General features: G+C 38.7%; 1 protein-coding gene across 4 annotated transcripts in view; it reads right to left on the bottom strand.

Moving 5' to 3' along the window:
• The window catches only part of USP34 (ubiquitin specific peptidase 34), a 229,438-nt gene extending 204,047 nt beyond the window's left edge, over positions 1 to 25,391 (bottom strand). For 2 of the 4 annotated variants that reach the window (XM_018055392.1, XM_018055393.1), the window contains exon 1: positions 25,234 to 25,383. In XM_018055392.1, coding sequence (XP_017910881.1) covers positions 25,234 to 25,276 — 43 coding nt within the window. In that variant the 5' untranslated portion in view covers positions 25,277 to 25,383. Of the gene's footprint in view, positions 1 to 25,233 lie in introns of all 4 variants that reach the window. The other 2 variants (XR_001918813.1, XM_018055394.1) reach the window with 2 other exon arrangements.

The raw sequence follows: 25,668 nt of genomic DNA on the forward strand, positions 1-25,668 counted from the left end.
ACAACTGAGTGAATGAACAACAAGAATATAAACAATGTAAGGCAACAAATTAGACAACCTACAATAACGGACAAATACCTAAAAACATGCAACAAAGACTGAATCGTAAAGAAACAGAAAATCTGAAGAGAACAATAATTAGTAGGGGAATGGAATTAGTAATCAAAACCTCCCAACAATGAAAAGCCAAGGACCAAAATAAAACACAGTAAATAATTCTAAAGACTCTACCAAAAACAAACAAAAAAACTGTTAAGAGTGAACAAATCCAGTCAAGTAGCAGGATACAACATCAACATAGAGAAATAAGTTATTTTCCAATATACTAACAATGAATTATCTGAAAAAGAAAACAATCTCATTTACAGTAGCATTATATAAAATATTCAGAAGTAAAAATATTCATCATATTTAAAAAAAAAGGTGGAAAATCTGAAAACTATAAGACAAGGAGGAAGAAAACTAAAGAAGACACAAATAAATGGAAAGATATCTTGTGTTCAAAGAGCAGAAGAATTAACATTGTTAAAATGTCCATAATACCTAAAACCATTTAAAAATTCAGTGCAATCCCTCAAACTTTCAAAGGCATTTTCAAAAAAGTAGAAGAAAATTCCTAAAATTCACATGAAACCACAGAAGTCTCCAAATAGCCAGAGCAATTCTGAGAAAGAACAAGGCTAGAGGCATCACAACTCCTTGTTACAAATTCTACTACAAAACTATGATAATCCAGACAGTACAGCACTGGCATAAAAACAGACACAGAGATGAATGGAACGGAATGAAGAGGCCAGAAATAAACCTATGCATAAATGGTTAACTAATATTTGGCAAGGAAGCCAAGAATATTCAATGGGGAAAGAACAGTCTCTCCAACACAGGGTGCTGGGACACTGAATAGCTACATATAACAGAATGAAACTGGACCCTTATCTTACATCAGACACAGAAGTTAACTCAAAATGGATTAGAGACTCAAGCATCAGATCTAAAACCAAAATCATAAAGAAAAAGTTATTTGACAGTGGTCTTGGTAACAGTTTTTTTGGCTATCACAACCAAAAGCACAAGCAGTGACAACAAAATAAACAACTAGGATTAAATCAAACTAAGAAGCTTCCGCACAGCAAAAGAAACAGCCTACAGAGCGGAGAAAATATGTGCAAACCGTTTATTTTATACACAGGTAATATCTAAAAGATACAAGAAACTCATAAGCAAACAAATCAAATAAACAATTAAAAATGACAAATGGCCTAAACAGACATTCTTTCAAAGACAACATATTAATACAAATAGCCAACGGGGACTTAAAAGATGTTCACCATTACTAATCATCAGGGAAATGCAAATGAACTACAATGAGCTATTACCTCACATCTGTTAGAACGACCATTATAAAGAGAGACAAATGGTAACAAGTATTTGTAAAGATTTGGAGAAAAGGGAACCTTGCTGCGCTCTAACTGGTAATGTAACTTGGTACAGCCACAATGTAGAACAGTATGGTGGTTTCTCAAAAAATGCAAAAAGAGAACATAATCTGGTAATCCCACTTATGGGTCCATATCATAATGAAATGGATTACTACCTCAATAGGACGTCTATACTATACCCCCATGTTCAACGCAGCATTTTTCACAACCACCAACCTCAACCTCATTTTTCACAACAACCACCTCAAAGCAACCTACATGTTCACTGATGGATGAATGGGTAAGAAAGATGTGGCTCATACATACAACGAAATAAATTCAGCCATCTGTGATAACACGGATGGACCTTGAGGAAATTACGCTAAGTGAAATAGGTCAGAGAAAGACAACACTACTTGGTCCCACTTATGCATAAAATCTTAAAAAGCTCAACTCAAGAGAAAAAGACAGCAGAATGGTGGTTGCCAGCAGAGGTGGGATAAATGAGATGATGTCAGTCAAAGAATACAAACATCTAGTTATAAGATGAATAAATTTGGGGACTCCCTGGCAGTCCAGTGGTTAGGACTCTACAATTTCACTGTCAAGGGCATGCGTTCAAACCCTGGTCAGGGAGCTAAGACCCTGAAAGCCATGCAGCACAGCCACAAAAAAAAAAAAAATTAGCCACTACAATAGACTTCAACTGAATCTAGATTCAAAACGAAGGAAAAATTAAATAAAACTTTAAAAACTTTAGACTATGAGAGAAATTTGCTCACTAGATACTCTGTACCGTATTATTCTTAACTTTTTAACTGTACCAGTGACACTATGAATACATATTTTTTTAAGTATTTGTCTTTTAGAGAGCTACACTGAAATGTACAAAGGTAACAAAAACAAATTGCCTATGAGTTAATAATTACTGATTGGGAGAGAGGTTCATACTATGAGTCTTCCTACTTCTACACATGACTGTTTAACTCTTTCTATAACAAAGTTTAAAAAAAAAAAACACTAAAGTATACCAAAAAAAAAAAAAGGGACCATAAACCACATAATCAAAACAAAGAGGGAAAAAAAAAACAATAAGACAAAAAATGAGATAGATTTATCAGACCTGAATTTTATACTAGCATGTTCAAAATATCAAGATACAGAATTAAAACAAAGTTCTAAAATCTATTAAAAGAGAATCAAAAGCTTTAGAATTAAATATACAGTAACTGGACAACGAAGGTTCATCTAGTCAAGGCTATGGTTTTTCCAGTGGTCATGTATGGATGTGAGAGTTGGACTGTGAAGAAGGCTGAGCGCCGAAGAATTGATGCTTTTGAACTATGGTGTTGGAGAAGACTCTTGAGAGTCCCTTGGACTGCAAGGAGATCCAACCAGTCCATTCTAAAGGAGATCACTCCTGGGTGTTCATAGAAGGACTGATGTTGAAGCTGAAACTCCAATACTTTAGCCACCTCACGCGAAGAGTTGACTAATTGGAAAAGACCCTGATGCTGGGAGGGACTGGGGGCAGGAGGAGAAGGGGACGACAGAAGATGAGATGGCTGGATGGCATCACCGACTCAATGGACATGAGTTTGAGTGAACTCCGGGAGTTGGTGATGGACAGGGAGGCCTGGCGTGCTGCGATTCGCGGGGTCGCAAAGAGGCAGACATGACTGAGCGACTGAACTGAACTGAACTGGAATTAAGCTCTCAATAGATGGCTTTAATACTAGATTACATACAATTTAAGGAAGGATAGGAAAAGGAAGATAGGTTAAATATAAATAAGTATCTAGGGACTTCCTTGGTGGAACAGTGGTTAAGAATTCACCTTCCAATGCCTGGAACGCAGATTTGATCCTTGGTTGGGCAATTCAGATCCCAAATGCAGGAGGGCAACTAAGCCCAACCGCCACAACTAGAGAAGTCTGCAAACTGCAACGAAGATCCCACTTGCCACAACTACGACCCATGCAGTCAAAACTAAAATCAAGTAAATAAATATTTTTTAAATAAAATATCTAGACTGAGGTACACACACAAAAGACAAAAGGATGGAAAATACAGAACAGAGCAAAAAAGACAAGGAAGATGATTGAAAAGCATAGAGTTTATAAGACAAGCTCCAAAAGGCCAAAATCACGTGGCAGGACATATACCTGAAGAAATAATGGCCACAAAACTGATTTTCAAGAATGAATCCCAAGCAAATAAATACAAAAATTGACACAGACAAGCCACACACACAAAAAAAATTTTTAATAGAATGACTTATTGAAAGAAGCAATAGCATTCACAAATCTGTAATTCAATACTCTATTTCAGTGTTTGCTTGTTTGAAAATATATATTGTTTTTATTTGAAAAGACAAACAGGGGCTTCCCTGGTGGCTCAAGGGTAAAAAAAAAAAAAATCTATCAATGCAAGAGACAAGGGTTTAATCCCAAATCTGGAAGGATCCAACAGGCATCTGACCATTTAAGCCTGTGCACCACAACTATTGAGTCTGTGCTCTAAAGCCTGGGAGCTGCAACTTCTGAACCCATGCTCCAAAACAAAAGAAGCCACCACAATGGGAAGTTTGAGCACCACAACTCGAGTAGCAGCCCCTGCTCTCTGCAGCTGGAGAAAAGCCTGCACAGCAACGAAGACCCTGCTCAGCGAAAAACAATAAACTTTTTAAAATTGAAGAAAAGAGACAAGCAAATACAGGAAAGATCATCCACAGCAGAACCACATTAAAGAAAATGCTGAAAGGAAAATGACCCCAGATGAAAGCCCAGAGATGCAAAACAGAATGAAGAGCAACAAAAAGAATAAATGTGGGTAAACCTAATTGAATATTGACTTGATTAATGTCTTATGGAACTTTAAAAATATATGTAATCAAAATACAACAACAGTATAAAAAAACAAGAGCAGAATAATGACACTAATGTACTCTAAGGCTTTTCTACTCAATGAATGTTCTAAGGACCAACGAGATCAGCATCATCTGGAAACTTTGTTAGAATGAAGACTCTCAAAGTTCCAGACTGCTTGAGTTAATCTGTCTTTAAAAAAAATCTCCAGGTCATTCACATGTACATTAAAGTTCCAGAAGCACTATTTTAAAGCCTGAAAGGAAGGACAGGTACTAAAATAACCTCCGGTGTGAGAAATTCATAGTTAAGCAAGATACAGGTGGAGAAGGCAATGGCAACCCACTCCAGTACTCTTGCCTGGAAAATCCCATGGATGGAGGAGCCTGGTAGGCTGCAGTTCATGGGGTCGCTAGGAGTCAGACACGACTGAGCGACTTCACTTTCACTTTTCACTTTCACACATTGGAGAAGGAAATGGCAACCCACTCCAGTGTTCTTGCCTGGAGAATCCCAGGGACGGAGGAGCCTGGTGGGCTGCCGTCTATGGGATCACACAGAGTCGGACACGACTGAAGCGACTTAGCAGCAGCAGCAGCAGCAGCAGCAAGATACAGGTAAAGCAGCAAGCAAAAAAATAAATATGAGTACAACATGAAGTACTCAATTTCACTTTTGTTGAATTTGAAGACAAAGTGAAAGTCGCTCAGTAGTGTCCAGCTCTTTGCGACCCCATAGACTATACAGTCCATGGAATTCTCCAGGCCAGAATACTGGAGTGGGTAGCCTTTCCCTTCTCCAGGGGATCAAACCCAGGTCTCCCGCATTGCAGGCAGATTCTTTACCAGCTGAGCCACAAGGCAGTTGGTGATGGACAGGGAAGCCTGGCATGCTGCAGTCCATGGGGTCACAAAGAGTCGGACACGACTGAGCAACTAAACTGAACTGAAAATCCTTTGACCTATCTTGGTCTCTGAATAGCTCTTTCATCCATAAATGACTATATAACATCATGCACTGGAGAATGCAAACTATCAGTTCATTAAGTTATGCCAATCTTTCCAATGTTCACATATTTCATTATACAGTATCAAAAAATTACATCATTAATAATTCCATCAATCTCATAATAAATCTAAGTTTTGGGCAGCTGTCAAACTCAGTGACAGGTACAAGTTCTCCAAGTTTTTTTTCTTGAAAGCTCAATTCTATCACTGACAGCCTTCTCTGAAGTGACATGCTTGCTTCATTCATTCCAGAAAATGCACACCATACTGTTGCGGTTCAGTCCTTTGACTCTGCGACCCCACAGACTGTAGCCTGCCAGGTGCCTCTGTCCATGGGATTTTCCAGGCAAGAATACAGAAGTGGGCTACCATTAGCCTTTCCAGGGAATCTTCCCAACCCAGGGATCAAACCCGCGTCTTCTGCTTGGCAGGTAGATTCTTTACCTCTGAGCCACCCAAGGAATTATACACACACACACATCTGGATAACTTGAGTTAATCATTCTTTCAAACAAACATGGTATTTCATGAAAAAGTAACTACTTCAGCTTACAACCCAATCACATGAGTGCACTTCCCTACAACAACCATCTGTATACTGCAGTACACGTAAGAAATGCTTTATATGCATTTCTCATTTCATCACAGAGTATTAACGACATGAACACAAGCTTTTGAGATTTAATAGTATTAACTTCCATTGCTTCAAAGGCATCAAGTGAATTTTTTTTTTAAACAGCAAGTGCTTGGCAGCAAAGATTACATTACCTATTTAACACCACTGTATTTCTTGCAACATAACCAGTTTTATCCATCATGCCTTTGCACTACCAGTGACAACATCAACCAAAAGGCAAGAATGTCTTGCCTCTCAGACCCCCTGAAAGGCTCTCTGGGACCCCCAGGGTCCACACACCAAATTTTGAGAACCACTGATGGAGCCAGCCAAAGATACAAGATTTAATAATAAAGGGTTATATTATGAAACAAAAAACATCCCCATTGAAAAGAAGGAAGTAAAACTGTTTCTAACCATAGAAAACATGATCTTATGTAAATCCTAAGAAAGTCCTAAAGAATCACTAAAGAGAATAAACAAATCTAACAAGACTGCAAGTAATAAGATCGATATACAAATATCAACTGTATTTCTATATGCTAGCAACAAGCAATGAAAAGATGAAACTTAGCAATTCCATTTACAATAGCATTAAAAAAATTCTTGGGAATATATTTAATAAAAATAGGTGCAAAATTTATACTCATAGTTGAAAAGTTTTTAAAAAATTTAATACAAAGACATCCCATGTTCATGTATCAAGACTTACTGTTGTTAAAATCATAACACTCTTCAGCTTTATCTATAGATTCATCACACTCTATCAGAATCCCAGCTGGCTTCTTTGTAGAAACTAACTGTAAAATTCATATGGAAACTCAACAAACCCAGAACAGCCAAAAACAATTTCGAAAAAGAAGATCCACACTTTCCCATTTCAAATACTACTAAAACGCTACAGTAATCAAGACATACAAATCAACAAAACAGAAATGAGAATACAAAAGCAAACCCATGCATCCATGGTCAACAGGTTTCCAACAAAGCTGCCAAGACCACTCACAGCAAAATGCCGCCTTCTACAAATGGTGCTGAAACAACTGGACAGGCTCATGCTAACAAATGAAGTTGGACCCTTATCCCGAACCATGTACAAAAACCTGACTCAAAATGGATAAAAGATCTAAATATGGGAGCCAAAACTATAAAACTTAGAAGAAAACATAGGGGTAAATCTTCATGCCTTTGGATTTGGCAATAGATTCTGGAAATAGATGAGATATCAAAAGCATAAGCAACAAAATAAATTAATTAATTAAACTTCAACATTAAAACCTTTTGTGCTTCCAAGAACAGTACTGATAAAGTGAAACAACTACCTACAGTATGGGGGAGGAAACTGCAAACTCTTACAACCCAATAATAAAAATATAAATAACCCAATTAAAAAGTAAGCAAAGGATCTCAAAGGCCATTTCTCCAAAAAAAATACACAAGTAACAAATAAGCATATGAAAAGATATTCATCATTATTCATCAGAAAAATGCAAATCAAACCCACAATGAGATACCACTGGAAGATCACTAGGATGGCTAGACAGTCAAAATAATAAGTATTGATTGAGGAGGTTAAGAAACTGGAATCCTCATACACTGCTAAAGGGGATATAAAATGTTGCAGCATTTTGGAAAATAGTTTGGTGGGTTTTGGTGGTTATTTATTTATTTATTTTTTGCAAATACTGTGCTAACAGAAATCCACTTATTTAAATTTATTTAATTGGAGGATAATTGCTTTACATTATTGTGCTGGTTTCTGCCATATATCAACATGAATCATCCATATATTAGATATGTCCCCTCTCTCTTGAACCTCCATCTCAGTGTGGCAGTTTTTGAAAAAATAAAACTGAGTTACCACTTAACCAAATAATTCCACTCCCAGGTATAACCTGTGGGAAATAAAAACTAAGTCCATGGAAAACTTTTTACACACATGTTCACAGAAGCATTATTCATAAAAGCCAAAAGGTAGAAACAACTCAAATGCCTATCAACTGATGAATGAATTATTAATAACAAAATGTGGTGTGTTCATACAACGGCATATTACTCAGTCACAGAAAGGAATGAAGAGCTGATACATTCTCCAATATGGATGAATCTTGAAAATGCTAAGTAAAAGCAGTTAGTAACAAGATATACTATAATTCCATTTGTATGAAAGCTTCAAAATAGGCAGATACATAGAGGAAGTAGACTGTTGCTTAGGGCTGGAAAGGCAGGGGATTTATAGTGATAGTTAAAAGGTGTAGGGTTTCTTTCTGAGGTGATGAAAGTGCTCTAAAATTGCGGTAAAAATTGCACAATTCTGTGAATACACCGAAAGCCATCAAGTTGTACAGTTTTAATGAGTGACTTGTATGTATCTCAAAATTGCTACCAAAAATAAAGCAAAATAATGATAAAAGTGTGTACAAATTCCATTAATAATAAGAAACAAAAATACCTAGGAATGCGCAGAATCTACATAAAGGGAAAACCCCACAATATTTCACAAAGAAACAGAGAAAAATATATAAATGGGAAAGCACATTATGCTTCCAGAAGTGGAAGAATCAATAAAGACGCCAATTCCTGCTATTTATAAACATTATACAATTTCAATAAAAATTCCAACAAAAAAATTTTTTTAATATCAACAGAATGTGGGTGGAGGAGGGCAACACAACGACAAAAGAATTCTGAAGTTTTATCTCAAGGAATAAATAACTTTTCACTAGTAATGTAGTTTAATATTGTCAGGTGCTACACTGTATCATGAAGTGACTAAAGTAAAACCAAACAAACAATAAAAAGCTTAAAAATAGACCTCTAGGAATACACTCAAAAATTAGATGGCATATCAAAACAGTGAAAAAAACAGATGGATGCTAGAATCAATGAATAGTAGTTTGAAAGAATATTAGATCTACTTTATAATACACCAAAATAAATTCCAGATGGATTAAAAACTAAAAAATTCATAAAAACTGGAAAAAATAGCAAAGAATATGCGATCTCAGAATGGGAAAAGTCTTTCTAAATAATAGACTACTCGCTACTAAAACTTAAGAACCAAATACATCAGTACAAACAATGCAATAACACCTTAAAATCTGAACTGTTGCAGGAATCAAGTAGTTTAGGATAATAACTATATCTGTTTTCCCCCACCACATGAAATTTTTTAAATATCTAATACAAACAAACAGGCACTCTCAAACACTGCTGTTGGGGTGTAAACTAGTAGAACCCTTCTAGAAGGCAATTGAGCAATAAAAGTCTTAGAAGTTTTTCCTTATTGACCCTGGACATGACCTAGGTTTCTATGCTCAAGGATATTTTAATTTTTTTTTTCTTCACAGGAAAACACTAGTTAAATATGTTACATTCAAAAGACTAAAAGTAGGATGCCATTAAATTCTGTTCTCAAATAAGCATAAGGATATGAGAAAACGTTCATAAGAGAAGAGTACAAATGAACTCAATTTTTTATAAGTATTCACAGAAAATTAGCTGGAGTAATATATACCAAAGTTACTCCCTTCATTGCACTTCAGCTATACATACTTTAATGGATTTAACACTTTTCCTCACACTCCATTGTTTTTTGTATATTTCTTACAAACTGGTACTATGTTAAGCATTGATATGCATTATCTTATTTAATCTTCACAAAGCCCTGCATTTTAGGTGTCATCACCCTCATTTTCAAGTAAATAATAAGACACTAAGAGATTAAGGAACTTAACCAAAGCCAGAGACCTACTACATGACAGAAACAGGACTTGAGCTCAGGTCTGTCATAGAGCTCACTCAACTATCATACTGCCTCAACTGTACTGTTCTCTAATCTTCCTTAAGGGTAGATACACATCTAAAGGTATTTCTATATCTACCACAGTAGCCTTCAAGCTAGGCTTAGACAGTACGTGAACCTAGAACTTTCAGGTTCAATGTACAAGCTGGATTTAGAAAAGGCAGAGGAACCATAAATCAAATTATCAACATCTGCTGGATCACAGAAAATGCAAGGAAATTCCCCCAAAAAGAATCTACCTCTGCTTCATTGACAATGCTAAAGCCTTTGACTGCGTGGATCACAATGAACTGTGGAAAATTCTTAAGGAGATAGGAATACCAGGCTACTTAACCTGTCTCCTGAGAAACCTATATGCAGAACTAGAAGAAACAGTTAAAACCAGACACGAATAACTGACTAGTTCAAAATTGGAAAAGGAGTATATGCCAAGGTTGTATATTGTCACCCTGCTTATTTAACTTATATGCAGAGTACATTATGCGAAATGCCAGGCTGGATGAATCACAAGCTGGAATCAAGACTGCCAGAAAATATCAGCAACCTCAGATATGCAGATGATACCACTCTAATGGCAGAAGGTGAAGAGAAACTAAAAAGTGCCTCCTGACGAGTGTGAAAGCGAGACAAAAAAGCTGGCTTAAAACTCAACATTCAAAAACACTAAGATCATGGCATCTGGACCCATCACTTCATGGCAAATAGATGGGGAAAAAGTGGCAACAGCGACAGATTTTATTTTCTTAGGCTCCAAAATCACTGCGGACAGTGACCAGAGCCACGAAATTTAAAAAGCTAGACAGTGTATTAAAAAGCAGAGACATTACTTTGCCAAAAAAGGCCCATCTGGTCAAAGCTATGATTTTTCCAGTAGTCATGTTTGGATGTGAGAGCTGAACCATAAAGAAGGCTGAGTGCCAAAAAACTGATGCTTTTGAACTGTGGTGCTGGAGAAGACTCTTGAGGGTCTCTTGGACAGCAAGGAGAGCAAACCAGTCAATATTGAAGGAAATTAACCATGAATTTTCATTGGAAGGATTGATGCTGAAGCTCTAATACACTGGCCATCTGATTCAAAGAGCCAACTCACAAGACAAGACCCTGATGCTGGGAAATATTGAGAGCAAGAGGAGAAGGGGCGGCAGAGGATTAGACAGTTGCTTAGATAGCCATGAGTGACTCACAGTGGACAAGGGTGTGAGCAAACTCCAGAAGACAGAAGGACAGGGAAGCTTGGCATTCTGAAGTTCATCGGGTCACAACACAAATAGACGTGACTTAGTGACAGAACAACAACAGAGCCCAGCAGATGCTTTACAAATGCTAAATATTCAATATATGTTATATACTGAAAAAAGTATTGAAATATAGAGATAAAGACACATAAAAAATAATCAAGTCAGTAAACAGAATATTAAGAAATGATTTTCAGTCTTCCAACCAGAGCCCAGCAGAATGACTCCCACAAAGATGGGTGACGAGAATAAGACCATTCAACCATTCTGGTTAGTGATGAGAAAATATACCATCAACATTCATGAGTGCATCCATAGAGTGAGCATCAAGAAGTGTGCCCCTCAGGCACTGAAAGAGATCCAGAAATTTGCCATTAAGGAGACAGAATGTCCAGATGTGCCCATTGACACTGGGCTCAACAAAGCAGTAAGGACCAAAGGAATAAGAACTGTCCCATACTGTATCTGTGTGTGGTTATCCAAAAACCACAATGAGGATGAATATTCAATAAACAAACTCAATACATTGGTTACTTAGGTACCTGTCATCACTTCCAAAACTTTATAGATGAGAACTAACCACTGACTGTCAAATAAAATTATAAAACTTCCAAAAGTTACAAAAATGGAGTTTTCAGTATAGTACAATGTACTAGGTATCTATGTCCTTGCTGTCCCAAAACAATTTCACCTTCTGTATAATCACAACATGCCAAATTTCTCTGGGGAAAACACCTTTTTTAAATCTGAGGTTTGCTGGGATCAGCTTTAGGAATGGGTCATCAGTTTAAGTCAACCAAAATCTATCCTCTCTGAGCTCTACTTTAGAAATAAGGCCAACGATCTATGAAGCACCATCTGCTAGCAAGGTTTTGGAAAAAGTAGCTTCTTTGTTCTTATACAGTAGGTTGCAGACTGCTTTGCTTTGCGTAGTATAAATATGTGGCTTCTGGTGTGGTATAAAGCTGGTGTGCAGTAGCCATTTCTGCTACTATGAGAAATGCCAAACCAAGGAAGCACAGCAAAGCAAGCCACAGAGAAATAAGAGTCTTTGTAATATTATATGGATCTTCGATTAAGGGTAGACCATACCAGGAAAAAAGGAAACTCTCCTTCATTGTTGGTAGGAATGTAAATTGGTGCAGCCACTATGGGTAACAGTATAGAGGTTCCTCAAAAAACTAAAAATAAAACTGCCAAATGATCCAGCAACCCCACTTTAGGGCACATATCTGGACAAAACTATAACAAGATACATCTACCCCTATGTTCATAGCAGCACTATTTACAATATCAAGACATGGAACACTGTAAATAATCACTGACAGACAGATGGATAAAGATGATGTGGCATACACAATGGTCTACTACTCAGCCATAAAAAAGAAAGAAAGAATGCCATCTGCAGCAAAATGGATGGACACAGAGATCACCATCCTAAGTCAAGTAAGTCAGAGTCTGTCATTTATATGTGGAATCTAAAATATTACACACATGAACCTATCTCAGAACAGCAACAGACTCACAAAGAGAACAGGCCTGTGGCTGCCAAGGGGAAGGTGAGGTGAGGGAAGGATGGAGTGGGATTTTGGGGTTAGCAGACACAAACTATTACAGGTAGAATGGATAAACAGCAAGGTCCTACTGTATAGCACAGGGAACTATATTCAATATCCTGTGACAAACCATAATGGGAAGAAAATATAAAAAATAATGTATATACATACATAACTGAATCACTTCACTGTACAGCAGAAATTAACACAACACTGTTTAAGTTAAAAAACAAAATCAAACAAAGAGTAGACCACACCAGAACACAGCACACACCTTGACTGGCTTTTAAAAATTCCTTTTTCTTTCTGCTAAATAGGGTTTTCTTCCTGGTCCATGCAGAGTCCCAACTTGGCTTCAGGAACTAATTCCCAATCTTAGACTTTTATTCTATAGGTGCTAAAATCAAGGAACATGGGGGGTGGCGGGGAACTGACAAAATGAAAATTTCTTTTTTTTCATCAATGAAGTACCTTTCAATGAAGCTGGGGTACAAAGCAGGACATCATAAAAGGACTGACAGTACTTTGAAATACCCCCCAAAACTGAGAAAACAGGAAAAACTACCACATCCAGCCTACCCTCATCTTCCAGTAACCACCTACAGTGACCGTAAGATTTTTCAAATATTTTAACAGATACGGATCGATCCCAGTATGTGTAGGCACTGCGAAACCTAGTTAATTTAAGACTCACAACCATAGAACTTGCAACCCTACATAACAAAGACACCGAAGAGAATTCCCTGGCAATCCCAATGGTTAGGACTCCGCACTTTCACTGCAGAGGGCGCAGGCCTGATCCCTGGTAGGGAACTAAGATTCTGGAAGCCAGGCAAAGCAGCCAAAAATAAAAAGACATTACACAAGAAAATAAAAGTGAGTACATAATTCTCAACTGCGGTAAGTGCTATTAAGGATAAGAACTAGAACTACTTCAGATTGGATGTTTAATAAAGGCCCCTCCGAAAATTAAAGGCACAGAAAGGCGATTAAGTTCCAGGGGACAAGAAAAGCTCAATGGCAGTAAAGAACATCACTGAAAGAAAACAAAGCAGGTGTGAGGATGAGATGAGAGTGCCTGTGTCATGCAGCGATCCACAAACCATAGTAACTATTCCATCCAGGTAAAAGATGCTTACTCCTTGGAAGGAAAATTATGACCAACCTAGACAGCATATTCAAAAGCAGAGATATTACTTTGCCAACAAAGGTCCGTCTAGTCAAGGCTATGGTTTTTCCAGTGGTCATGTAAGGATGTGAGAGTTGGACCATAAAGAAAGCCAAGTGCCAAAGAATTGATGCCTTTGAACTGTGATGTTGGAAAAGACTCTTGAGAGTCCCTTGGACTGCAAGGAGATCAGCCCTGGGTGTTCTTTGGAAGGAATGATGCTAAAGCTGAAACTCCAGTACTTTGGCCACCTCACGCGAAGAGTTGACTCACTGGAAAAGACTCTGATGCTGGGAGGGATTGGGGGCAGGAGGAGAAGGGGACGACAGAGGATGAGATGGCTGGATGGCATCACAGACTCGATGGACGTGAGTCTGAGTGAACTCCGGGAGCTGGCGATGGACAGGGAGGCCTGGCATGCTGCACTTCATGGGATCGCAAAGAGTCAGACACGACTGAGCGACTGAACTGAACTGAAAGGATCAGTTCATCCTTCACTTTCCTTGAAACCTTGCCTAATCCACTTTAGTCACAATTAATCTGCCTATGAGCGTCCCAGGTGGACCAGTGGTAAAGAATCCCCCTGCCAATGCAGAAAAGACACAGGTTCGACCCCTGGGTTGGAAAGATCCCCCAGAGAAGGAAATGGTGACCCACTCCAGTATTCTTGCCTGGAAAATTCCAAGAACAAAGAAGCCTAGCAGACTACAGTCCATGGAGTTGAAAAAAGTCAGACATGACTGAACACGCACATGCACAATCTCTATAGTTCCTTTAACAGGTTTTCAAGGGCTTCCCTGGTGGCTGAGAGGGTAAAGTGTCTGCCTGCAACGCGGGAGACCCGGTTCTGTCACTGGGTGGGGAAGATCCCCTGGAGAAGGAAATGGCAACCCACTCCAGTATCCTTGCCTGGAGAAGCCCATGGATGGAGGAGCCTGGTAGGCTACAGTCCATGGGGTTGCAAAGAGTTGGACACGACTGAGCAACTTCACTTCACTTCCAACTCCCATAGTGAAGTTCCTCTTTAAAAAAAAAAAAAAAAGAACATGGTTAGAGAAAGGTATACCAAGTAAGAATAAGAACTAAATTCCAGTCCTAGCTCTGCTACTTATTAGCTGTGTAATCTTGGCCAAATCATTCTATTTCTCCCGATTTTTATGAGGTGCCATAAAGATATGTGAAATTACACAATATTCAAATAGCTTCACAAGTAGATTGTCATTGTGTTGTATACAATTCAACACAATATTCCAACTCATAAGCACTGTACTACCCATTATACATGGAGTTTCAGAACGTGTTGACTTTCTGAGCACCAATATTGTTAATGGTTTTCAAGCTTATTTATAAAGCAGCTACTATCCCCCTTTCTCCTCCCAAAATCTTAATGTAACTCTAATTTACAAAATAGATCAAAATGAGTTTTTCATTTTAAAACAAAGAAGGAGATTCCAAAGTCAACTTCACTCTACTGAAACAGGAGCAATGCCACTCGAAGGAACAGTTCATAAACCAAGGATCTTTACTGAAAATCTTGAAGAAGAAAAAAATTAAGGATAAGACCCTATGGCTTGCCACCAATGATGTCTCTCCAAGTCAAGCCAAAAAAAAAAAAGAAAACCAAAAAAATTTCATCTTTTTTTCACAAGGAAAGCTTCAGATTCTGTGTGATTTGATATAATCAAAATATGACAGGTTTAACATAAATTACTAGTATCACATCAATTTTTTTACTATCTGTTCACTCTTTAGTGAGTGATTATTTAATAGTGGCAAGTTTCTCTCACAGTTGCCAAAATGAGGAGGTGGTGGGAGGAATAACCAAAGATAATACTTGCCAATTTCCGCTCTTCTTGAAACTTAATAAGCTAAAGGTTAATAATCACACAGAACCATAGCTTTATCTCCTTCACTGAAAGGAATGTACCATTCCTGAAAATTTTTTCTCTTAACACTCTAAGAAAGCTCTCATCATTCCTTACCAATCTAGAGGTTAGATTCCTTCTTAATATATGATTTATCCTTACAGTTAGGGGATTCCTCTTAGAAGGGAAAATGGAAACAATGTATTAGAGTAAAAGAACATTCTGCTGACCACCACCCTCTATTATACCACTCTACCAAGCAGTGGGTCCATTGTCCCCTTATTTATCTTACTTTGAACACAATGTAAAAGCTCTATTGTCTTAAGTATTTTCTTAAGTTTCCATTTATTCTGAGCTAGTGCTCTTACTTGGAGAAGGCAATGGCACCCCACTCCAGTACTCTTGCCTGGAGAATCCCAAGGACGGAGGAGCCTGGTAGGCTGCAGTCCATGGGGTCGCTAAGAGCCGGACACAACTGAGAGACTTCACTTTCCCTTCTCACTTTCATGCACTGGAGAAGGAAACGGCAGCCCACTCCAGTGTTCTTGGCTGGAGGATCCCAGGGACGGGGGAGCCTGGGGGGCTGCCGTCTGTGGGTCGCACAGAGCCGGACACGCCTGAGCGACTCAGCAGGAGTGCTCTTACTACTGCTCTTAAACTCCTACATTTGTCACTGGTTACTGAGCCTTTCTCAATAATCAGAATAAAGTTCATGCGTCTAGCAGCAAAGTTACCCAGAGTAAAAAGTCCCTTCCAATTTTGTCTTGTGGTGATTTAGAACCAATACACTGCTAAAACAGCTCACAAACCGCAGAGTCAGAATAAACACTTCAAAGACTATGAAGCCTTTATACTCATGAGCTCTAACACTGTAAGGATAATTTTTAAAGTTTTATCTAAATAAATATTTTTTAAAAATAAAGTTTCATCATATTGCCAGATTTCCTTCCAGATATGCTCTATGAGCTACTCTGCAATCTGATTTGAGAGACCATATGTCAGGTGATAATCAGACAATTCCAAAGTCAGGTAACAACCCAAATGCTCCTTAGTGTATGATCAAACAATGGAATACTACACTAAAGCCATAAAAAAGGACAATGTAAGTACATATGAACAGGAAAGGAACCTACTTAGTATCAATAAAAGTAACAGAGTAACATATAATTAGTCTACATAAAACAGTGTATCTGAGGAAAGAGAAAAAGAATGACTTAAGAGATGTTTACTACAACATGATTTCTTACCTGAAAGCAGAGTTTCAGGTTATCCTAATTTCCTTCTTTATATTCAGCACTATTTGGGCTTTTTCTAAAAAAGCAGGTAGCCTTTTTAGAAAGAAAAGCAACAGAGCTACTTTCATTTTCTTCAAAGACTAAGCACCCTGGCAGAGAGATAAGTAAGTAACAATACAGGTTCCTAAATGTTCTCTTGCCACCAAACACTACAGATGACACTTTGCTCAACATGTTCCAAGAAAATAAACCAGATTATTACGAAGCACTCACAGGTAAAGATTATACCTCATCTCCAATATTGGAGAGCTCATCATGTGGCAATACTGGAATCAAAACTCTTTTGGTTGCACATTAACTCAAATGGGATGTACAGAGGAGACAGCTAAAAAGGAGCTCTGGCTTCAGTATTAGAAAGGCACATCTGGGGAAGGGGTGGCAGGAACAGGGGCTTCGCTGGTGGTAGAGTGGCTAAGACACCATGCTCCCAATACATGGGATCCAGGTTCAATCCCTGGTTGGGGAACTAGAGCCCACACGCCACAACTAAAGATCCACATGCCAAAGCTAAGACCCAGCACAGCCAAAAAAAGAAAAAAAAAAATATATATATATATATATGCATGTGTAAATATATATATATGTATATGTGTGTATATATATGTATATAAAGAAAGAAAGCCATCAGGATATTAACTTTTGTCTCTTTATAGAGCTTCCATGTCAACTGTTTTCACAATTTGCCCCAATTCTCCTCTGTAAATAGCTGCCTCCACTTGCTCAATGTTGCTGCTCCTTCACGTCAGCTAGCCAAAGCACTAATTCTAGTTTGGCTACTCACAGCTACCTGTTCTTTAGTTCAAACATTCTGACAGGAAATATCTGATTCATGGACATTGGTCCCACCAATCCACCAGGTCGGAGTCGATCTGGAATCCAATCAGCGATGGCTAAAGAGAAGAGCCTTTCAGGGGATGTAAGCTGGATAAGGTCTCTCTCTAGAAGAGGTTATAGCCAGGACAAGAAAAAGTTGTCTCTACCACAGTTTAAAAAAAAAAAGTTGAAGAGGCCGCCAAATGTAAACTACATCAAATCCCAATTAACTGAGTGACCTACATTTGGAGACTTTTTAATTTCTTTAGAATTTTAAAGAAAAATAACATTAACAAGTGTTAATCACATTAAAGTTAAAAGTCCAATCATTTTCCTAGTATATAAAGTTTTAAATAAATGTAATTTAGTGTATGTTCCTCCCAGACTCAAATCTCACCATCTATATAGAAAAAAAATATAGCCTTTTTGCATTACCTATTAATTTAGAATGTAGCAGCTTGGTGTGGATATTTTGTATAAGTACATAACATATGTGATACAATCTGTATATTTCATCCACAAACTCTCATATCTACATCACTACTCACAAGAGGCCCAGGAACACCGGTTTACCTAGGCAATCATATTCTTCAAGAACTTTCTATTACCTAAAATGTTCACTAAGCACCTACTCTCTACAGGGCACTGTATTATTACTAACATGTATGCTGGTCACTCAGTTATGTCTGAGTCTTTGCAACCCCATGGACTGTAGCCCACCAGGCTCCTCTGTCCATGGGATATTACAGGCAAGAATACTAGAGTGGATTACCATTCCCTACTCCAGAGGATCTTCCCAACCCAGGGACTGAACCGAGGTCTCCTGCATTGCAGGCAGATTCTCAACTGTCTGAGACACCAGGGAAGCCCTATTAGTACTAAGAAAAGAAACAAAACATGATCCCTGACTTTAAGAAATTCAGCATCCAGCAAGGAAGGCTCTTGTTTTTTAAAAAAAAAAAAGGTGCGGGGGCAGCAGGTGGGCTGTAACTTAAGTGCATATTCTAAACGAAAGGTATATGTTGTCATTTTAAGAGAGACTGGAAAAGTTTTAAGAAAGCCTCACAGAAAAAAGTGAGAACTGCAACTAGAAACATGAGTTTGGGCCAAACTGCTGTGATGGAGCTCTCAATGTGGCTCAGTGGATAAAAAATCTGCTTGCAATGAAGGAGATACAGGAGATGCAGGTTTGATCCCTGGGTCAGGAATATCCCCTGTAGGAGGAAATGGCAATCCATTCCAGTATTCTTGCCAGGGAAATCCCATGGACAGAGGAGCCTGGTGGTCTACAAAGGGTGGCAAAGAGTTGGACATGACTGAGGAGCAACTGAGCACATCATTAAAAATAAAGTGAAAAAGCACACAAAAAGGGGGGGGGAGTACATGATAAATTAAACCTAGGGTTGATACACTTAGTAAGTGAACAGCTTTTATAACACAAAACATTAAAACCTAAAGAGTAGGAAAAGAATACCACCACCACATTAAATAAGAAATGCAAACAGCCAATAAAAATGAGTGTTTAAAATTGGTTATCACATTTCTGGCTGAAATATTCAGCAAAAGTGAGAATGCTTAAGTTGCAAAAACACTACTGAAAGAACAGAAATCAGTATATCCTCTCTGGAAAGCAGTTAGACATATAAAACAAAGAAGTTTACATTTTTAAAACCACTTCTAAAAGTTTGTATTTTTAACCACTTCTAAGAATCTATTTTTAAAAACCCAGTGATTAAAGATTTATATGCAAGGATGTTCATTTGCAGCTTTATTTGTAATACTGAAGAACCAAAAACAAGAATACCATGAAGAAAAATTAAATTGCATACAAAATAGGACATCATACAGACAAAAACATGTTTTAAAAAAGTTAAGGGAAATGATCAAACAATCTTAGGTGAGAAAAGCTACTAAATATATATATATATATATATATATATCTCATTCTCAATTTTAAAACTGCTGGGAACCCCCTGGTGGTCCAGTGGCTGAGGCCCAGTCACTGCTGAGAGCTCTGGTTCAATTCTTAGCAGGGGAATTAAGAGTCCACAAACCATGTGGTGCCATCAGAAAAAAAAAATGTAAATATGTACCTAAAAAATATGATGTAAAAATACTTCAAAGCATTACCAGAAATCATCATTGGATAGTGAGATTATGGGTGACTTAAACTTGAATAGTTTTGGGGCGGTTTTGGGGAGGAAGGGGACATGCCATGGGATCTTAGTTCCCCCACCAGGAAAGTAACCCACAACCCTGCAGTGGAAGCATGGAGCTTAACTACTGGACTGCCAGGGGAAGTCCCTGCAACCTGCAATCAAGAAAAATAAGAGTAAATGAAGGAGAGAAAGGGAGCACAGCCCATTTGGAAACACCTTGGTCATTACTGAAAAGTTTCACACTTTCTGAAAAAAATAAAAATTCTCATTAATACACATTCAACCCACACATAAATACTTGTAAGGTAAATATATAGATACTATCATTATTATTAAAAATATTAACATATTTCATAAATACAGTGCTATAGTTAGATATCAATAGTTATCACTGACAATGCAGATAGTCAGCTAGTAATAATCTACTAGTGCTTTATGATTTATAAGTTACTTTATAAAGATGTATGAGTTGAAACTACTACTTTTGAAAAATAATATTTCAAACAGTAACTATTTTAAGAGAATATAATCTTGACAAGATTTACTGAAATAAAAAATTTAGTCATTTGGTACTATATTGCAGTAAAATCAAATTTCCAATCAGTTCAAGTTTTAGAATTAAATGTCTACCAAAAAATGTTACATTACTAATGATTATTTCATGCCTATATACTTATATTTTTAAAACCCTAGAAATGTGAGGTTTATTAAAGAGCTCATTGCTGATAAATATTAAGATATATTAAGACAGACTACCATTCGGCTACATTTACCACCACTTATAAATTCTTTTTACAGTGAGTACAGAATCAAGCCCAAACTTGTGAAAACAGTTAAAAATTTAGTAATTTTTTATTTTGCCAATCAGTGTACTCATGTCTTCCATTTGAATAGATCATCATAAAGTTTATACACCATGCTGCTGCTAAGTCGCTTCAGTCGTGTCCGACTCTGTGTGACCCCACAGACGGCAGCCCACCAGGCTCCCCGATCCCTGGGATTCTCCAGGCATGAACACTGGAGTGGAGTGCCATTTCCTTCTCCAATGCATGAAAGTGAAAAGTGTAAGTGAAGTCCCTCAGTTGTGTCCTACTCTTAGCGACCCCATGGGCTGCAGCCTACCAGGCTCCTCCGTCCATGGGATTTTCCAGGCAAGAGTACTGGAGTGGGGTGCCATTGCCTTCTCCGTTATACAGCATAGCCTAATTGTTAAAGAGCATGAGCTTTTAGCCCAACCTGAGATTAAGCCCTCTACAAATCCTGACTCCACCAAATAAAGTCTAGTGACCCTAATCCTTGGTTCTCTTATCTAAAAAGGGGTGATAAGGTACCTACCTCAAAGAACTAATTAAGTTCCCAACACAAATGGCTCAATATTCTTTAAAAATAAAAATGCAAACAGAATTATTCTACAAATACTAATATCAGAGTATCCTGAGTTCTAGCTTAGATAATACTACTAAGCAGGTGACCGGTGATCTTCAGCCAATCACTTAGCCTTATACTCTTTGTGACCCCATGGACTATACAGTTTATGGCATTCTCCAAGCCAGAATACTGAAGTGGGTAGCCTTTCCCTTCCCCAGGGGATCTTCCCAACCCAGGGATCAAACCCAGGTCTTCGGCACTGCGGGCAGATTCTTTACCAGCTGAACCACCAGGGAAGCCCAAGAATACTGGAATGAGTAGCCTATCCCTTCTCCAATGGATCTTCCCATCCCAGGGATCCGACTAGGGTCTCCTGCATTGCAGGTGGATTCTTTACCAACTGAGCTATCAGGGAAGCCCAATAAGAAAGTAAAAATGCAAGCAATTATTCTGCTGATACTGGTACCAGAGTAGCCCGAGTTCTAACTTAGATAAGACTACTAAGCAGGTGACAGGTGATCTCCAGCCAATCATTTAGTCTTTCTGAGGTTCAACTTTTTCACCTTTAAAACTGAGATACTAGAGTTTCCTGGTGATCCAATAGTTAGGACTCCATGCTTTCACTGTAGTGGGCCTTGGTTCCATTCCTGGTCAGGAAACTAAGATCCTGAAAGCCACGTGGCAAGGTCAAAAAAAAAATTGCAATACCAATACCTGCTCCTACCTATCACAAAGGACAGCTCGGAAAGACAAATGAATTGCCCATTTAAAACATCTGGCAAAGTGTAATTTACTAAACACACAGTAAAATCCACAACAAACAAATGGTTCAAAAGATGGCTGTACATTTAAAGCCATTTTCACTCTGCTATAGAGAAATTTACTTCACCAAGGCAGTGACTTCAATTAACTAGCTGAGCTAGCTATATGCTAATGGCCCAAAGCATAACTTCTCATCAACATCCACAAATGTTTTAGATTTAGTAACCTAGTTCAAAAAAGTAGCTATAAAAGCAGCAAATATACAAACTCAACAAGGAAAGGAATATAAACTTAAAATTATTTCCTAAACTGAACGAAACTCCCCAAACTGACAGGAGCAAAATTCACTCAATACATTCCAAACTTTTAAAACATCTTCCTTATTAAAAACAAAGCACTGGAAAGAATATGAAAACTCAAATATGTTAGTATTGTTGAAACTGGTTATTCTAACACTAAAGCCAAATGTTATTTTAAAACTAATTTCAAGTTTCAGGGTATCTGTCAAGACTATACTAAAAAAAGGGAATGATATGGTCCTTATTACCAAGTCCTAAGCCTGGTTCCACAGACATTACTTTAGTGGGCCCTTAACCTACAAAATTCTGTCTGAATACTGTACATATTTCTATGGTGAGAGGTTTAGATTCTCAGCAGGAGTAGAGGTGTAACTAATATCAATATTCTCATCAAAAACTGATGACAAGAGGAAGCTATTTTGTCATCTATTTTTAACTATACCACATTTTGTTATTTTTAAAATAAACACTTCACTGCAAGTCCTTAACCTTATCAAAACTCTAAGTATATTAGATATAAAGCTCTACTATCCACATCATGTCTACCTGTTCACTTAAAACACGAAATTTTTAATTATGCATTTACTAGTGTGTCCAGACAGACTGAAGTTTGATCAGTGTTTGCAAATTTAACAAGAAGTAAGTTTTTAGTCTATTTTAATTCCATCTTCCCAACACACCACCTAAAAAATATACTTATTTATCCTTTTGGTTAAACTGTTCAGGGAGTTATAGAGAAAGACAGACGAAGTATTTGGGGGCTTTAACTGAATTTCTAATCTAGGATGAACTGATGTTCATCTTTGCACAACTGTATGGTGGATAAAAAAAGAGATTTCATGTACAATTATTGTGAATGAGATTACAAGAAAGACATAACTTACTTTAATTACAACAAGTTTTATCAAGTTCCAACCATCATGCTCCAACCCAGTCATGGATAAATGTTACTATAAGGAGATATAGTTAATACCCTCTGCTCTCAGGGAACTTAAGCATCTTATGTTTGAGGTATAGTAACTAAACAAAGAAAAAATGAAAACAAATGTAAAACACCTAAGAGGGAGGAACGGGGCAAGCAACTTGTCAAAGCTTGATATACCAACAGATGAAATTGCTGACGTAATTTTTTTTTAAAGGAAGCTTCTTTGTCAGATTAGTATTTATAAGTCAAATTCTTAAACTGAAGTTTTAGAGGGTCTGCACTGCCAGTTTGTGAAACTGGCTCAACTAACCATATTTAATTAAAGGTAACAAAAGCCAAGTTTCCAACTCTCCATAAATCAACTGCATTTGTGAGTGCTAAATTCTAAGGGTTTCCCTAAGTGCTAAATTCTAGGGGTTCTTTCATTATGTCTCTTTTCAAAAGATAAGGATTAACAAACTTTAGCTTCTCTAGATAGCATGTCTAAGGTTTTTAATTTTTAAACATAACTATTAAAAGCAGGTTCTTACAACAAAATTCTGTAAAGCAATTATCCTTCAATAAAATATTAAAATATATAAAATAACATAGCTATCCTTTCCAATTTCAAAATAATCAAGCCATAATCCCACAACTTGCATCTGAGATATATAAAATACAGCTCACTGAAATAAGTACTAAGGACTTAAGTTTATCGTATCATAAACCACTTGCACCAAAAATAACAGTATCTTAAATATATACAAATAACCTCAAAGGTGTACCTGTGGCTGATTCTTGTTGATATGTGACAGAAAACCACACAATTCTATAAAGCAGTTATCCTTCAACTATAAAATTTAAATATACATATACAAATAATCTTAAAATTCCAGGAAATTTTAGAATGAAACATATTGGAAAGTATAGTTTAAATTTGTGCAAAAGCCTGCTTCCACCTGTCAGGAAGAAAATAGAGGTGGAAAGTAAACTAGAACCCTTCCACTTTTATTATTGCCTTTGCTCATTAAACTCAAACACAAACTAGATGATATATTTTATAATCAAGTTGTTTTAAAGAATATTAGAAAGTAAACAGTTTGGCAGGCTTTCGAAATACCACGCACAAAACACAAATCCAAAATCCACAAAAGCTGTTCGTAAATGAACATTTTCTCAACCCTCAACTTTTTGTAAATTAATCTTTTATCTAATTCACCTCGCCCAACTAGGCCTTTGGGCCCAGAAATAGTTAACTTGCCACATGCCTTGCTTCTTTAAGCTAAGATACCATCTTACAAGAGTCTGGAGTAAAATAAATTAAAGGAATCTAACTAGAAAAGAGCAATGCACGCTTTGTAATAATCAAAAGTATACGAAATAAGGCCTTTCATTCCAGGACACAGGCCATGACTATCCCGGGATGGTATCTACTACAGTGCTCTCCTTGATATAAGAGAATTGATCATTAAAACGACGATTGGTACACTAAGAGACATCATTAACTAATATTTTTAAAAATAGATATAAGGGTTCCAATTATCACTATCACAGCTCATTTTCAGCTATTTAAGGACAGGCAGAAAGGTTTAACACACCTATACACCCCCAAGGGAGGGGAAAACCACCAACCACCTCCCAGGGAGTTTAATGAAAATTAGCAGGTAAGAGGCCTCGGCCGCACGCTGAAAATCAAAGAGGGCGGCCGGAGGGTCGAAGGGTTGACTGCAGAGGAAACTGGTACTCGGACCCCACCTCGCCTCACCTTCCCGTCAGGGCGAAGGGGGCGAAGGATCATTAGTGCCTTCGTTAATTGACACCTGTAATGAGGAAACTTTCCGAGAGCGGACAGCGCTCAGGCCCGGCCTGGCCGGAGCTCCGCGGCGGGCCCCTCTAGGGCGCCCAGGTAACCGGGCCGGGCTGGGCCCGAGGCGCCGCGGCGGCCGCGCCACCGCGCACCTTCCCGGGGCGCTAGGCCCGCACGCCGGCCGGCTCGGCCGCCGCCTCCCGCAGGCCGCGGCAGCTCGGGGAGGCCGGAGAGCGGCGCGGGGACCCCAAACCCTACACCCCGACAGGCCGCCGCCGCGGCTACTTACTTTCATTTAACACCTCCACCAGGTCTGCGCAGTTCTCGCACATCGTTCGGCCGCCGCCCCCCCCCTCCCCCGCTTCGGATCGCACTGACTGATCCCGATCGGCGGGGGGGAGGGGAGAGAGGCGGAGGAGGGGGCCGGCCGGCCGGCGGGGCGGGGAGGCGACGAGGGCGGGCGGCGGCGGGGACGGGGCGGGGAGCTGGAGAATGGGGGAGGGGGCCGGCGGTCCCCGGAGCGGGCGGGGGAGTGGAGGGGGGCGAGGGGAGGTGCGCAGGCCGGAGGGGCGCGGAGGCGCCGGCGGCGGGGAAGGGGGGGGGAGGACGGGGGGAGGGGAGAGGGAGGGAGGGGGCGGGTGGGGAGCGAAGCAGCAGAGTCACTTCACCGACCAGACGCCGCGGCCACCGCCGACGCCGCCGCCATTTTAATAGAGCGTTCGGG

This window comes from Capra hircus, chromosome 11, assembly GCF_001704415.2.
Source record: "Capra hircus breed San Clemente chromosome 11, ASM170441v1, whole genome shotgun sequence".
NCBI classification, from domain to species: Eukaryota; Metazoa; Chordata; class Mammalia; order Artiodactyla; family Bovidae; genus Capra; species Capra hircus.